The following is a 14,412-nucleotide window of genomic DNA, read 5'->3' as shown; positions in this document are numbered from 1 at the left end:
GGAAAAAAAAAAAAAAAAAAAGACCTAAGATATATATTGGTGTTCCTGGAAGCAACAGGGCGGGAAGAAAAAATATGGGAGATATAATATACAAAATGATTAATGGTTGAGAATTTATAAAGATGAAACTCAAGGACCAAATAAATTCTGAGGAAGATAAGTAAACCTACAACATAAATACAGGAAAAAACAACCAACTGACTAATTACATCCTGACCAAGTGGATGTCTTTAAGGAAAGCAAGGATTGCTTAGTATTGGCACATCTGTTGATTTTATTCACTACAATTAAATAAAGAAAAGTGACTCAGTGAATTTCAACACTCAGATATGTCAAAATACACTGTACTGTCATGGGTATCTAAAGAGAAAAAAGATTTCAGTACTCAGTATAAAACTCTTGTAAAACTAGTAGTTACAGATAGTTTCCTTAATATCATGATTATAGAGTTTAGTGGTGAAAAACAGTTTTCCCCCAGGAACTGGAGATTGAATCCTGGGCCTTGTGCACACCAGGCAGGTACCCTAACACTGAGCTCTTAGTGGTGCTGAGATGCATTTCCTTTAAAAATAAGAGTATCTACTCTTACTGCTTCTGTTCAGTTTTACAGTAGAGGTTGGCTAGATAATTTAAAAGAAAAAGAAGCCAGATTTATACAAAGCTGTCTTATTGCCCCAGATTGCTACCTAGAAAACCTGGAAGGCTTTACACTAATGAGAGAGTTTAGCAAAGTTGCTCAATCACAAAAATGTGATTTTAAAAAGATCAAGTTTGTGCTGGGCACAGTGACACATGCCTATAATCTCAGCTACTCCCAGCCACCCTGGAAGCTGGCAGGTGGATCACAAATTCAAGGCCAGCCTGGGCAGTTTAGCGAAACTGTGTCTCAAAATAAAAATAAAAAGGTCTGAGGATGTAGTTCAGTGGTAAAGGGCCCCTGGGTTCAGTCCCCAGGACTGTCAGGAGGGGTTGAGGGGAGAGCCAGTTTGTAACAGGAGCCTGTGGAACAAAGCCAAGTGCAAGAGCTTTATGGAAAAGGTTACAAAAGACAAAGTAACACTTGAGCGAAGGCAGAAGTCTACTGCGGTGACACTGCTGTTTCTGCTAGTTCCGCACGTTGAATCTCTAAATTCACCACAGTTCTAATCATGTTCCTCACAGGTTCTTCCATGGAATTTGTGGGGCCGAACCTAAAATTCACTTATAAAAGTGAGGTATGACGACTAACCAGGATAATGTGGAAAGGAAAACAAAATGGGAGGGCTGCCGTAACAGACGCTCAGAGCCTGCTGTGAGGTCAGCTGAGGAGGCAGCTAGGAACAGGACCCTGTGTAAGTGGGAACGCCATCTGTAACAGACGTGTAGTGTGTATCAGTGAGGAGCAAAATGGACTGGGCTTTCACCTTCATTTGGGCGAAAAAGTCAGATCTTTATCTCATTCACTGAATTTAAGATGGAAATATGATGGAAACGGAGAATATCATGCTAAGTGAAGTAAGCCAAACTCAGAACCAGCCCAATGTTTTCCCTCATGTGGAAGCAAGAGTAAAATAAAGGAAAAGGGGAGGGAGGATAGAATGACAGAAAGAACCAATCAAATACAAATTCATAGCCCAGCAAAAAGAAGTTTAGTCAAGTAGCGGAAGGAGAAGGGGAGAGGGGAGGGAAAAGGGGATTATAAACTGAAATGGATTTCCATGCATGTGTATGTTTGTGGGATGAACCCAACTACTATGTGTAAAATTAAAGCTCTATAAAAAAGGGGAAAAAGATGTAAATATGAAAATTAAATTTTAGATAGAAGTACAGAATATCTTTGTCATCTCAAAATAGGAGGAAGAATTTTGTAAAAATATGGCAAACTATAAAGGAAAAACAAATGATAATTTACTACGATAAACAATTCTCTACATCAAAAGATGGATTAAAAGACAAGCCATAGCTGGAGTGTAACAACGGGCCCTGGGTTCAATCCACCCCCCCAAAAAAAACACCACTAGTGGGCTGGAGGTATGGGCCAGTGGTAGAGTACATGCTTAGCATGCCCAAAGCATTGGATTCATCTCCACCACACACACAAAAAAACAAAAAACCCTGAGCCACAGCGTGGGAGAAGAAAATTACCGTGTGTATAATCCACAGAGAACTGATAACTAGGCTACATAAAGGACTCTTAGGCAGGAAGAGTTTGCCCAGTAGCAAAATAGGCAAAGATATGAGGAATAATTCACAGGAGAAGCCAAAATGACCAATAAAATCTTGGAAAATACTCAGCCTCAGTGATAACACAAATGCACATTAAGACAAGAATTCCACTTCACACTTATCAAAGAACAAGAATAAAAAATTCTGACAACACCAAGGGTAGGCAGGCTATAGAAGGTGAACACTACAAACAGATGGGAGCATAGGTTAATTGTGGGTCTTATTTTTTTTTTAGTTGTAGATGGACACACTTATTTATTTGTTTATTTATGCAGTGCTGAGGATTGAACCCAGGGCCTCACTTGTGTGAGGCAAGTGTTCTACCACTGAGCCACAACCCTAGCCCCATAGATTGATTTTGTAAAGCACTTGGAGATTAATTGAGTATATAGATTGAGCATCCCAAGTATGAAAACCTGAAATATAAGATACCCAAATTTCAGAACTGTATTTTTTGAAATGTGGTCTCATTATATTTCATCCCCAGCTCTGCAAAATGAAAAAATAAAATATAAATGAAGTTGAGCTTTAGTAAAAAAATTAAGTTATGGAGGCTACAGATAGTAATTATCTCTGAGGAAGAAGAAGGTCAAATGAATTGCTGAGTTCCTCAATATTAGAAATGTTTCATTTTTAAGTAGGACACATATCACCAAATGTTAATATTAAACCTCAGTACATGGATTTTGTTTTTGTTTTGTTTTGTTTTGATACATGGGTACTTGTGCTTTTCTCAGTAACTTTAAATTCTTTAAGCTTTCACAACTAAAATAAAAATATAAAAACGAGATTATTGCAGTGTGGTAATTTTCTAAAAGAAACATGAGCAGAATTTCAAGAGAGCTCTGAGGAGGGACTAGCCATTGTGACAGCTGTTGAAATTCCTGTCTATTCATTCATCTGTGTCAGCGCTGAGTTGATTTTGTTTGACTTTCTCCTCACTGTGCTTTGTGTTTTCCTGCTCCTGTGTACTGGTAAATTTTGATTGGATACCCAGACATTATAAATTTTATCTTGGGTGTTGGGCATTTTTGTATTCTTATAAATGTTCTTGACCTTTGTTTTGAGATGAAGCTAAATTACTTGAAATGGTTTCATTCTGGTAGGTCTTACTTTTAAACTTTGTTCAGTGGAGCAAAAGCAATGTTTTATCTAGGGTCAGTTTTACCCTACCACCAAGGCAAAGGTCTTCTGAGAACTATGTCCAGTGTCCTGTGTGTTAGGAGACTGGCAGGAAGAGGAACCATCCTTGGCCTGTATGGGCTTTGAGGATGGCTCCCTACGAGTTCTTGGGTGATGCTTCCCTGGCTGGGAACCCTCTTCACCATGTGCACTGCTCAGTTCTCAGTGAAAGTTTGGAGGGTCTCCAGAGTGCCAGCTTCTCTGCAGCTCTGCCCCTCCTGTGCTCTATCACCTTGGGCTTCCTCTGCCCAGCTCTGATTTTCAACTGAGGGGACATTGGGCTTCATCTGTTCTTCTCCTGTCGTGGCTGAGCCTCTTTTTCCACCAGAGAGCCGGGCAATGACAGGGCTTCTCTTAATTGTTCACCTTTTTAGAGGGATCACTATCCTTCATTGTCTGATGTCCAATGTCTTAAAGACCATTTCTTCATGCACTGTATCCTTTTTCTGTTTTTCAGTTGTTGCAGATGGGAAGATAAATCTGTTTCCTGTTATTCCATCTTGGCCAGAAGCAAATGTATCAAAACCAGAGGTTTTGAATGAAGGTACAAGGTGTCTGGAAATATCCACTGGTGGTGATGGGGAGCTGAGAGTATAGCTCAGTGGTAGAGCCCTTGCCTATCAGGCACAGGGTCCCAGGTTCCCCTCTTAGCACTGCAAACAAATAAGAAAAAGAAAAGGAAATATTCTTGGGACTTAGGAAAGTGCTGACCCCCTTTCTGGATGGGATGCCTGGGTGGGAGAGCAGAGGTGACTCTGTCCTGAGTGGGCATCAAAGAAATAGTCATGTTGAGGGAAGGAGAGAGGGATGAGGCTTGGGAGAAAAGCTCCCTAGAATAATCCAGGGCTGCAGAACGAGATTTGGAGGTCATGACCAGAAGAAAGGGATGGAAGAGCTCCTGGTGAGGACATTCTGGGTGGGGAGGAGGCTGCAGTGGGAGGCTGCAGAAGGCCAGGCTACCAGGGCAGCTGCCAGCTAAGGAGGAGCCTTGCTCTTTTCCAGGGTCACTCATTTCTCAAACTATGCTATTCAGGGACATGGGTACCATTCTTCCTTCAACTTACATTGAACAGAATTTGTCAAGATGTATCTTAAACAGAATTTGTCAAGATGTTATGTTCCTAGAAGTTGAGGACATAAAAAGGATCCAAACATTTTATATATATGTGTGTGTGTGTGTGTATTTGATATATTTGATATTTAAACCATTGGTTCAAAATCAGAATAAACGGGCCTAAAGTCAACATTATAGAAACATTTCCTTATTTTAAAAACTGTATAGCTCAGTTGGTAGCATGATTGGCTCACATTCACAAGGACCTGGGTTCAATCCCCAGCACCACCAAAAACACAAAACAAAAACTGTATACAGTGCTGAAAAGTTAATTCTGAGTTATTTAGTTAGTAATTTCAATTAGGAAATGTCAGGTATAAAAACAATTACCTGTTTCAGAAGATGGTAATACTAATATATCTGAGTTATTGGCACAACATTAAGTATTTCTTTTGTTTGGTTTTTATAGGAACTTTAAAAATACTAATTATGTTTCTGTATTTTTATGTATCTATGTAATTCTTCCTCCAGTTTTAACAGTGATATCTTTTTCTTTGTTTCTGTCTTCCTTCTTTCATATATTTTTAGTTCGTGTTTTCTGGTGAAGTATTTTAAAAACAAATCCCAGAAATAATGTTGTTTTATCGTGAATACTTCTCCCTAGCAGATAAGGACAATTTTTATCTTTGAAAATAAAACTACCATGTTATTATTGCAAATTAGAGAACATAATAATTCCTTAATTTCTTCTAGTATCTGTCTATATTCATATTTTCCTAATAACAAATAATTTTTTTCCAGATGACCGTTCTAATTGGATCCAAACAAGATCTGCTTTTTTGTACCATTGACGCTCAATCACTGAGCCACATCCCCAGCCCTTTTTAAATTTTATTTAGAGATAGGATCTCTCTAAGTTGCTTGGTGTAGATCCTTAGAATTTAAAAAAATTTTTTTTTAAATTGTCAGTGGACTTTATTTATTTATATGTGGTGCTGAGACTTGAACCCAGTGCCTCACACATGCTAGGCAAGCACTGCACCACTGAGCCACAACCCCAGCCCTAGATCGTTAGAATTTCTACAGATTAAAATTAAGTACACTTGAGCTTACAGTCAGAACACACACTCACATGCACCCATTCTGTCTCTCTCTCACTTCATTATGAGGAAGAGAACATAATTAGATGTCCCATGGCCTACAGACATTGAATGATCAAATGCAGTATAAATAATAATTATGTTTGAAATGTTTGAGTAAATGCAAACTAGAATAAAAATCAGTAACAAAAGTGAAGTGTTAAAATGACCCAATCAGAACTTATAGAAAAGTAGAAATGAAAGACAAAATGTAAACTAAACAGATTAAACACAGATGAAGATTGAATTAGTAAAAAGAACATAAACTGAAAAAATTATCCAGAGTGCAGCACTGAGAGATGGGAGGTGAACAGTGACATTGAGAGGAAATAGACATTAGAATAAAAAGATGTAACTGGCACACACCTGTAAATCCCAGCGACTCAGGAGGCTGAGGTAGGAGGATTGTGAGTTCAAGGCCAGTCTCAGTACCTTGGGGTTCAGTTATTAGCACCATATATAAACAAATAAATAAATAAAGGTCCATCAATAACTAATAAAAAATTAAAAAAAGGGAATACCAACTAAGCTGACAACAGATACCAGTATGAATAGAAGCTACTAGAGAGTAGTATAATTCCTGAAATTGATGAGAGAATATAATCTTTTCCCCCAGCCTATGGAAAACAATTTAAATGGTTGGATTAAAAAATAATCTAATGGGCTGGGGATGTGGCTCATGCAGTAACGCGCTTGCCTGGCATGCGCTGAGCGCTGGGTTCGATCCTCAGCACCACATAAAAACAAAATAAAGATGTTGTGTCCACCAAAAACTGAAAAATAAATATTAAAAAAAAATCTAAAAAGGCTGAGGTTGTGGCTCAGTGATAGAGTGCTTGCCTAGTGCCGGTGAGGCACTGGGTTCGATCCTGAACACCCCATAAAAATAAATAAATAAAAATAAAGGCATTGTGTCCACCTACAACAATAACAACAACAACAAAAAACAATCTAAGAACTGAACATATTAAAGGAACTTCTAAATCAAAATGTAGGAGCTGAGAAATATTATTTAATATAATAAAGATTATTCAAAACGTCTACCAGAATGTAAGAGCTGGTAGACAGCTCCATAGGATGGAATCTGCCGGTGCTCTGAGGGCATCTGCTCATCTGGACAAAGTGGAGTTTTTGATTTTTAGAGGATTTATAGGGCAAGAAGAGTAGTTAGGCTCTGTGGCCTCTCAAGGTGGAAAGCCTCCAATAGACCTCCCTACACTCGCTGGAACTCTGGAGGGCCATATCCTTGGGGTTAGCATACACTGAGGCCTGTGCCCTCACTCCAGTCCCTGTCCCCAGTTGGCTCTTTTCCTGCACTTAGAAGGAAAAAAGAAAAGGGGTAAATCTGTCTGTTATGGATTAGCTTTTATTAGGATTTTGAGCCTGGATTTATACTTTGTGGTGGTTCAGGAAAATCAAGCTTGAATTTATGGTGTTTTGGCTTGATAATGCCTTCAGGCATCCTGCAGGAGATGGAGAAAGTTATCTTCATCCTAAGATTCATTAACCCAGCTGTGGTTAAGTGTATGTCCCTCAAAATCAGGTTGGCACTTAATCCCTGATAATTTTTTTCAGGACATTGATTAGTAGTACACAGACAAAAATGACAAGGCACACCAGGAAAAAAGGCACCATCGGTTAGAACCAGCAGAAACAGCCCCTCTGGGCTTCAGGTATCAGAAGAGCTGGGCGTGGCGGTGGCAGACTATGGCAGAGGGTTGTTTCAGCCCAGGAGTTTGAAGCCAGCCTGAACAATGTAGCAAAAGCCCATGTCAAAAAGAATTTAATGTGTAGGGTTAACAACAAATTACACGCAGCAAAGAGAAGAACAGTGAACCAGAAAACCGGTCACAGGAATCACACTGAATGAAGCAGAGAACATAGCAAAAAACACAGGAGAGGGGTTGGCGGTGTGGCTCAGTGGTGGAGCTCTCGCTTAGCACGTGTGGGGCACTGGGTTCCATCCTCAGCACTGCAAAAAAAAAATCAATAAAATAAAGGTATTATGTCCATCTACAACTAAAAAAAATTTAAAAATACAGAATAGAGGTTCCATAGCATGGAGGGAGAATATCTAATGTAAATTTTTTTTGTGTTCTAAAAGGAGAAGAGAGAACAGTCAGATTTATTATTTGAGAAGATAAAAGCTAAAGATTTTCTACAATTGGTGAAAACAACAAGTCTTCAGATTCAAGAAAACGAATGATGAATCATAAGGAGAATGAATAAATAAAAAAATTAAAGCTAGTCAAAACAGAATAAAACATCAAAGCACCAAAGACAGAAAGGGATCTTTTTTTTTTTTTTTAGTTTTTGGCGGACACAACATCTTTGTTTGTATGTGGTGCTGAGGATGGAACCCAGGCCGCACGCATGCCAGGCGAGCGCACTACCGCTTGAGCCACATCCCCAGCCCCGGAAAGGGATCTTAAACCAGAGGAAGAAGACAGATTAACTTAGTTTGAGCCATAGTTAAGAGGACGGTTTGTGTTAGTTTTTATTGCTTGTGGCAAGATATCTGAGATAAAACAAAAGGAGGAAAGATTGTTTTGGCTCTTTGTTTCTGAGGTGGCAGTTCCTGTGTGGCCCACATTGTTTTGGAGCCTGTGGGGAGACAGAATATCGTGCAAGGGAGCATGTGGTGACTGGATATAAGGAGACAGAGAAAGGAAGGGGCTTGGGTCCCAGTGTCCTCTCCAAGGGCACCACGTCAGTGACCCAACTTCCTTCCATTGGGTATTACCTCCTAAAGGTTGTCACCTTCCAGTAGTGCCAAAGGCTGGTGGCAGAGTCTTGCGCACATGAGCCTTTGGGGAGCACTTCAGACCCACATTGTAGCATGTTAAGTGCAACAGTGGGAAAGCCAGTGGGCTGAAGTCTTCAGGCTGAGAGCAACAATGGCTGACCTTCACTTCCTACCAGGCAAAACTGTCTTTCACGAATACGGGCGAGTCTCAGTGACATGACTTCTTCTGAACCTCCCCTATGGCCTCAGTAGCAGAAAAGTGAAGAGGACCATGACAGAGACCAAGGCAAAGAAAAGAAGAATTAGGATGAAATAAAGACATTTTAAGGAAAACAGAAATTGAATTTGTTACTAACACCCAGCTGTGGTTAAGTGTGTGTCCCTCAAAACCAGGTCGGCACCTGATCCCTGGTGCAGTGGTGTTAAGAGGCGGGTTCTGTGGGAGGGGATTAATTCACACGGGCTTTACTCTGGTGGATGAGAGCTGCAGCTGACCTAAGGACTTGAGGGAGTCTGCCCGTCCCTTCTGTCCATCTGCCTCATGAGAGCACCAAGAAGGCTCCTCTGTGAAGAAGAAGCGCGTAGCAGACATCTGTCCAGTGATGCCTGGATCTTAGACTTCCCAGCCTCCAGAATGATGGGAAACACATGTGTTGCTCATAAATCTCCCTGTCTGTGCTACTTGGCAGGAATGGACTAAAACATAGCCCTTTACTAAATATGATTCCAAAGGGTGGGTCTTAGGCAGAAAACTGATGCCACTGATGAGAATCAGGGCCAAGTTCCATTTCCCCAGATGTTGAAGGTTGAACACCCAAGAAACACCGAGGCAAGCATAGAAAGCAGATTCTATTTAAAGGTGGAACAGAGGTGGACTTCTCTGAAGAGAAGGGGCCTCAGAGCTGGGTGTCTGAGGAAGTGGGGGTGTCCTACCCCTTTTACAGGTTTTAGATTTCCTTGGTTCTCACACCTTCCTTCCCCCTTTATCTTGTCTAAATGACTAGTGGTCAAAAGGTGGGGAAGCAGCCTTCCAGGGGTGCCTCTCCACATCTGCCAGATGGGCAAGAAAGGAGCCACCCAGGAGGTGCTTCAGTGACGATCCCACAGCCCTGCAGGGAGGGACACTTCCCTGAAACACAGCCTTGGCAGCAGATGGAAGAGGAGGGAGAAGGGCTTTGGAGAGATTGGCATTTTATTTTCTTTCCTCTTGAATAAGCCCCCCTATTTCTGATTGGGCCCGATTATTTATTACCTTCACTGGCTGTCCTTTTGCCACTCCCCCCACCAAACAATAGCCCAGGTGAAGAACTGAGATTCAAGAAAGGGTTAACAACAAATATGTTAGTAAATACAAATGAACATTAGGGTTGGGGACGTCACTCAGTGGAAGAGTGCTTGCCTGCCTTTGATACGGAAGGCCCGTGTCTGAGTCCCAGCACTGGGAAGGAAAAGCATCTTGATATTGGTAGGTTTGCTCAGTGTATTGGTTTTTGCCTGTGGTTCTGGAATACATGCTCTTTCATCATGAGTTCATTTGGAAATCTCATTCTGTTTTGGAAAAAAAATGAATTTCTTCTTCTTCTTTTTTTTTTTTTTGTACCAGGGATTGAACTCAGGGGCACTTGACCCCTGAGCCATATCCCCAGCTTTAATTTTGTATTTTATTTAGAGACAGGGTCTCAGTTAGTTGCTAAGCACCTCACCATTGTTGAGGCTGGCTTTGAACTTGTGATCCTCCTGTCTCAGCCTCCCGAGTCTCTTGAGATTACAGGCATGGGCCACCGGGCCTGGCTGATTTCATTTTTTAAAAAATTTCATTTAATCAATTAATTTTATGAGTTACCTACATTTCCCAAACATACAACTGAAGACCAAAGAATCACATCCAACCCTAGGAAAGGAGTTTGCTTCTCTTTTGGTGCTCAGGAAGGACCTCCTGGCTGCTGCCCAGTTGTGTTTTGTTTCTTAGCTTCTTGTTCTGAGTTCCTTGAGCCCCCTTCCTTGAGAAGGAGAATAAATAGTGCACAACCTTCTCAGCTCATCTGTTAGCACAAAAGGACTGAACCAGATGCAAACTTCAGGGATCAGCAGAGCCTTTCTTTAGCAACGAAATTGACCTAAGGACTTGAGGGAGTCTGCCCGTCCCTTCTCTCCATCTGCCTCATGAGAGCACCAAGGAGACACCCACTTTCCGGTGGAAAATGAGCTCCTGGCCAAAGGGGGAGTCTGTGCTTATATGGTTACACTGAGAGGTGACTTGATTATTGACAGAGTGTGTCTAATGGAGGGCCTGGGGTCAGTGTTCAGTATGTATCTCTTTCCCTCCAGGGTCCCATTGCACTGTCACTGGGAAAGGATTTATTTATTTGTGTGTGACACACACACACACACACACACACACACATATACACACACACACATTGATTGATTGATTGTAATTGGGCACAATGCCTTTATTTTATTTATTTATTTTTATGTGGTGCTGAGGATCGAACCCAGCACCTTGCACATGCTAGGCGAGCACTCTATCACTGAGCCACAACCCCATCCCGGGAAAGGATTTATTTTGAGAAGGATCTATTTGGCGTCCTCTGAGAGACTGCCAATCTAGGCTTGATGGATATCTCCTCCCCAGAGATGGTCTTGCCACTGGGTGATGTTTGCTTCGCTTCTAGGCATTGTCTCAGCACTGAGAAAGGAGGTATTGGGAAAGTTTCAATATTATTATCAATGTGTTGCCTTCCTCCTCACTCTCTCTTCCCAGGCCACACTGTTTTAGGGTTTGTCATTTTTCGTATCTCATCATCTTTGCTGTGCTTAAGATACATAGCCATACAGGGATTTTGTTTCTCTGTCACTGGGAAATGAGGGGCAAGTATTAATTTTAAAATCGGAGGCAATGAACACTGTTGAGTTTACAGTAGGCATCAGTGACATCATATCCCTCCTTTCTTCTTTCAGTAAATTGAGTTAGTCAGCTTGCTTTGGGATATATTCTGATAAATGCATCACCTGGTGATTTCATTGTGTGCAAACAGTGTGGAATGCCCTTATACAATTAAGATGGCTGCAACATCACTAGGTGATATGATCTTATGAGACCAGGTTATACATGCTGTCTGTCATTGACTGAGATGTCATTATGTGGCACCTTGTTGTACTTGTTGAGCACTTATATGCCAGGCTTGTTGAATGACTCTTAAAACTTTTTGAAAAATATTAGTTCACAGGTGAAAAAGTTAGGAAGGTTGTTTGGAGTATATTAAGGTACAGACTGAGCTGCTATAAAGAGATCCCGGAGACCACTGGCTTGAGTGGGGCCTTTCTTTCTCACAAAGATTGGTCTGGTAGTCACCCTTCCTCAATCTGTGGATCCAGAGTAGCTGCTCTGCCTCTTGGTCTCTCAGGGACAGAAGGGTCACAAGAACCACAGGAGGTCTCATGCCAAGTGAGAACTTGGGTTCTAGTTCCTTCCTCTCACATGTCATTGACTAGAGTTTGGTCACATAACTCCAGATGGCTGCAAGAAAGGTGGAAAACGTAGGTTTAAGAAAGGTGTTGCTGTTGAAGACAGAGAGAGTAAATGCTGGGGACCAGTGGAATTTCCCACCCTGCCTGGAAGCACCCCTGGCAGAGTCTGTCTGGCTTGCTCGTGCACTGTGGGGTTTGAGAAAAAATTGATTTATTTGTTTAGTCAGCAAATCCATAAAAGATGCTAACTATGTGTCAGGCCTGGAGTTTTGACCCAGAGAAGGGAAGACTGGGTCAAAACTCCTAAAGGAGCTGTCTGTTCTGGGGACAGGCATGCACTCCTTCCCCAGCAGATCCCTCTGAGCCATGCAGCCTGAGGCAAGAGAGGCCGGAGCCGCTTGTGCACAGGGCTAAGGTGGCTGTGCTTCCACAACTGCAGATGGCTTAGGACTTCTTTGAATTCATTAAAGTATCCTTTCACGATTATTTTAATTTACCTTTATATTTGTGCCTATTCTTTTTACCTCTGACTTTGGGTTTTTGTTCACCTGTTTACCCCCTTTTTAAAATAAGGGGTTTGTTTTTTGCGGGGGGTATTTTTTTCCCCAGTAGTCTGTGCCCAGAATAGACGTGTTGTGTTTGCCCTCTGAGCACAGATACTCGTCCCCACAGGCTCATGCTGCTTTTTCTGTCGGACCAGGTGGAATCCTCACATTTAACCTAGTAGAGTATTGCCTAGCTTGCTCTCTGGGGCAGAAAGCAGATCTTGGGTTCTGCGGAGTTGGGACTGTGGGGCAGCTCACAACAGCTGCCAGCCTGATGCCCTGAGGGTGGGGCTGGGAAGAGAGGTGAGCAATCAGCACTGCTGTGGTGCCACCAAGCCCGACCTCAGTGTGTGCAGGGGCCCCTTCGCTGTCACTTCTTTGTGCTGAGGGTCATTGAGAGTGGAGTGTGCAGGGAGCTGTTCCAGCCCTTGGAATAGAGTTCTGTTCAGTCAGACCTCACCACGGCTCTGTGGTGGAGATTCTGAGAAAACAGGAGGGAGGGGTTATGTAGCCCTCACATTTTTCAGTTTACCAGTTCCTGGTCTTAGGTCACATACAAAACCAGGACTTTGACTATAAGTCTTTAAAGAAAAAAATAAGAGTCCTTTTGTGGCCTGACAGGTCATATGGTACTAGACTCCAATTTTCTCTTAACGACAGTCTGCATTACAGAATGTTCTGTTTTGATGGGCTCTTTCTTGGAACAATAGGGTCATGTGGGCAACATTTCTGTTTGAAATCTACCTTCTGTCTGATGGTTCTGCCACCTGACAAAGTGAATAAAGAAGTGGAACCTCAAGTTCCTTTCGCTTGGCTTGGGTAAGAGTGCAGAAGGTGCTGGTAGTCCCCAGGGACTGTTGGAGGGGAGGGATCCTCCTAGACCAGCCAGGGCAGGAGCCAGCTCTTGTTCTAAAGATGTGTCAAGTGGCCTCTGTGTCATCCAGGGAAGTAAAGGATAGCCTTCTCTCTTGTAAGTGTCTCTGTAGAGGGTAGGATGCGATTGCTGGGTATGAGGACATTTGGTGAAGCGGTGCTATCTGAGAGAATGCTCTGGAACCAGTTTACCAGTTCCTCTGACCCTGAAGTCGGCTGCAGCTGAACCTGTGCCGATGCAAGGAACTCTGAAAGGTGCCCCTGGTGCTTTCATTGTTGAGTATTGTTTCTTAAAGTGCATGGATGACTGATAGAAGTGCAATAAGTTTTTTTTTTTTTTTTTTTAATTTAATGTGTATCTGTTTTAGTCAGCTTTTTCACTGCTGTGATTAAATGATCTGACCAGCGGAACTATAAAAGAGGAAAAAAATTTTTGAGGGCTCACGGTTTCAGAGGTCCTAGTCCACAGAAGACCAGGTCCATTCCTCGGGGCTCGAGGTGAAGCTGAACACCCTGGTGGAAGAGTGTGGCAGAGAGAGAGGCAGTTCACATGATGATCAGGAAGCAGAGAGAGACTCCATTTGCTGGATACAAATATATAACCCCAAACCACAACCAGAGCCCACCCTCCACCACACCCTATCACTTCACTTACCACTCAGTCAACCCTATCGGGATTAATTCACTGACGGGTTCAGGCTCTCACAATCAAATTGTTTCTCCTCTGAACCTTCTGCGTTGTCTGACGTGAGCTTTGGGGGACACCTCACATCCAAACCATAACAGTAGCAAAGGGTACTGATAAAGCTCGTGAAGCAAATGGCCAATCCACAGTAACCCAATTTTATTTCAAGTATCAGTGGTAATGTAAACAGAGTTCTCAAGTACTGGTCTGTAAAATTGGTGAGATGAGCTTAAAATAAGGGTAGTTTTTTTTAAATCATTTTTTCAAAGTAGAACATCCTCAATCCTAAGATTATGGCCTGCTTTTTTGTTTGTTTGTTTGTTTTTAGTTGTAGTTGGATACAATACAATAAAACTGAAATTTTATTTATTTATTTATTTTTATGTGGTGCTGAGGATCGAACTCAACACCCCGCACTTGCTATGTGAGTGCTTTACTGCTGAACCACAACCCCAGTCCATGGCATGCCTTTTTTTAATATTTAAAAAAGTCCTTCTTGGAGCTTGGGGACA

At 42.0% G+C, this 14,412-nt stretch overlaps 1 protein-coding gene and 1 non-coding gene across 12 annotated transcripts in view; both read left to right on the top strand.

The window, feature by feature from the left end:
- Ppp6r2 (protein phosphatase 6 regulatory subunit 2) overlaps positions 1-14,412 on the top strand; it is a 97,907-nt gene that overhangs the window by 26,997 nt on the left and 56,498 nt on the right. For 2 of the 11 annotated variants that reach the window (XM_015506902.2, XM_048803182.1), the window contains one exon: positions 3,845-3,931. The exons of 1 other annotated variant lie outside the window; for it this stretch is intronic. Coding sequence is in view for 1 of the 10 variants with exons in the window: in XM_048803182.1 (XP_048659139.1) it covers positions 3,926-3,931 (6 nt within the window). In the remaining 9 variants the exon portion in view is untranslated. Of the gene's footprint in view, positions 1-3,844; positions 3,939-14,412 lie in introns of those variants that run through there. 8 more of the 11 variants (XM_048803183.1, XM_048803180.1, XM_048803179.1 and 5 more) reach the window with 5 other exon arrangements.
- Positions 8,533-8,607, top strand: LOC125616855. The gene has a single exon (XR_007347641.1). It is a non-coding gene; the product is annotated as a small nucleolar RNA SNORD62 (small nucleolar RNA).

The sequence above is a fragment of the Marmota marmota genome, unplaced genomic scaffold, assembly GCF_001458135.2.
Source record: "Marmota marmota marmota unplaced genomic scaffold, marMar, whole genome shotgun sequence".
Lineage (NCBI taxonomy): Eukaryota > Metazoa > Chordata > Mammalia > Rodentia > Sciuridae > Marmota > Marmota marmota.
Note: the sequence above shows the minus strand (reverse complement) of the source record. Positions and strands in the feature narration are given on the sequence as shown.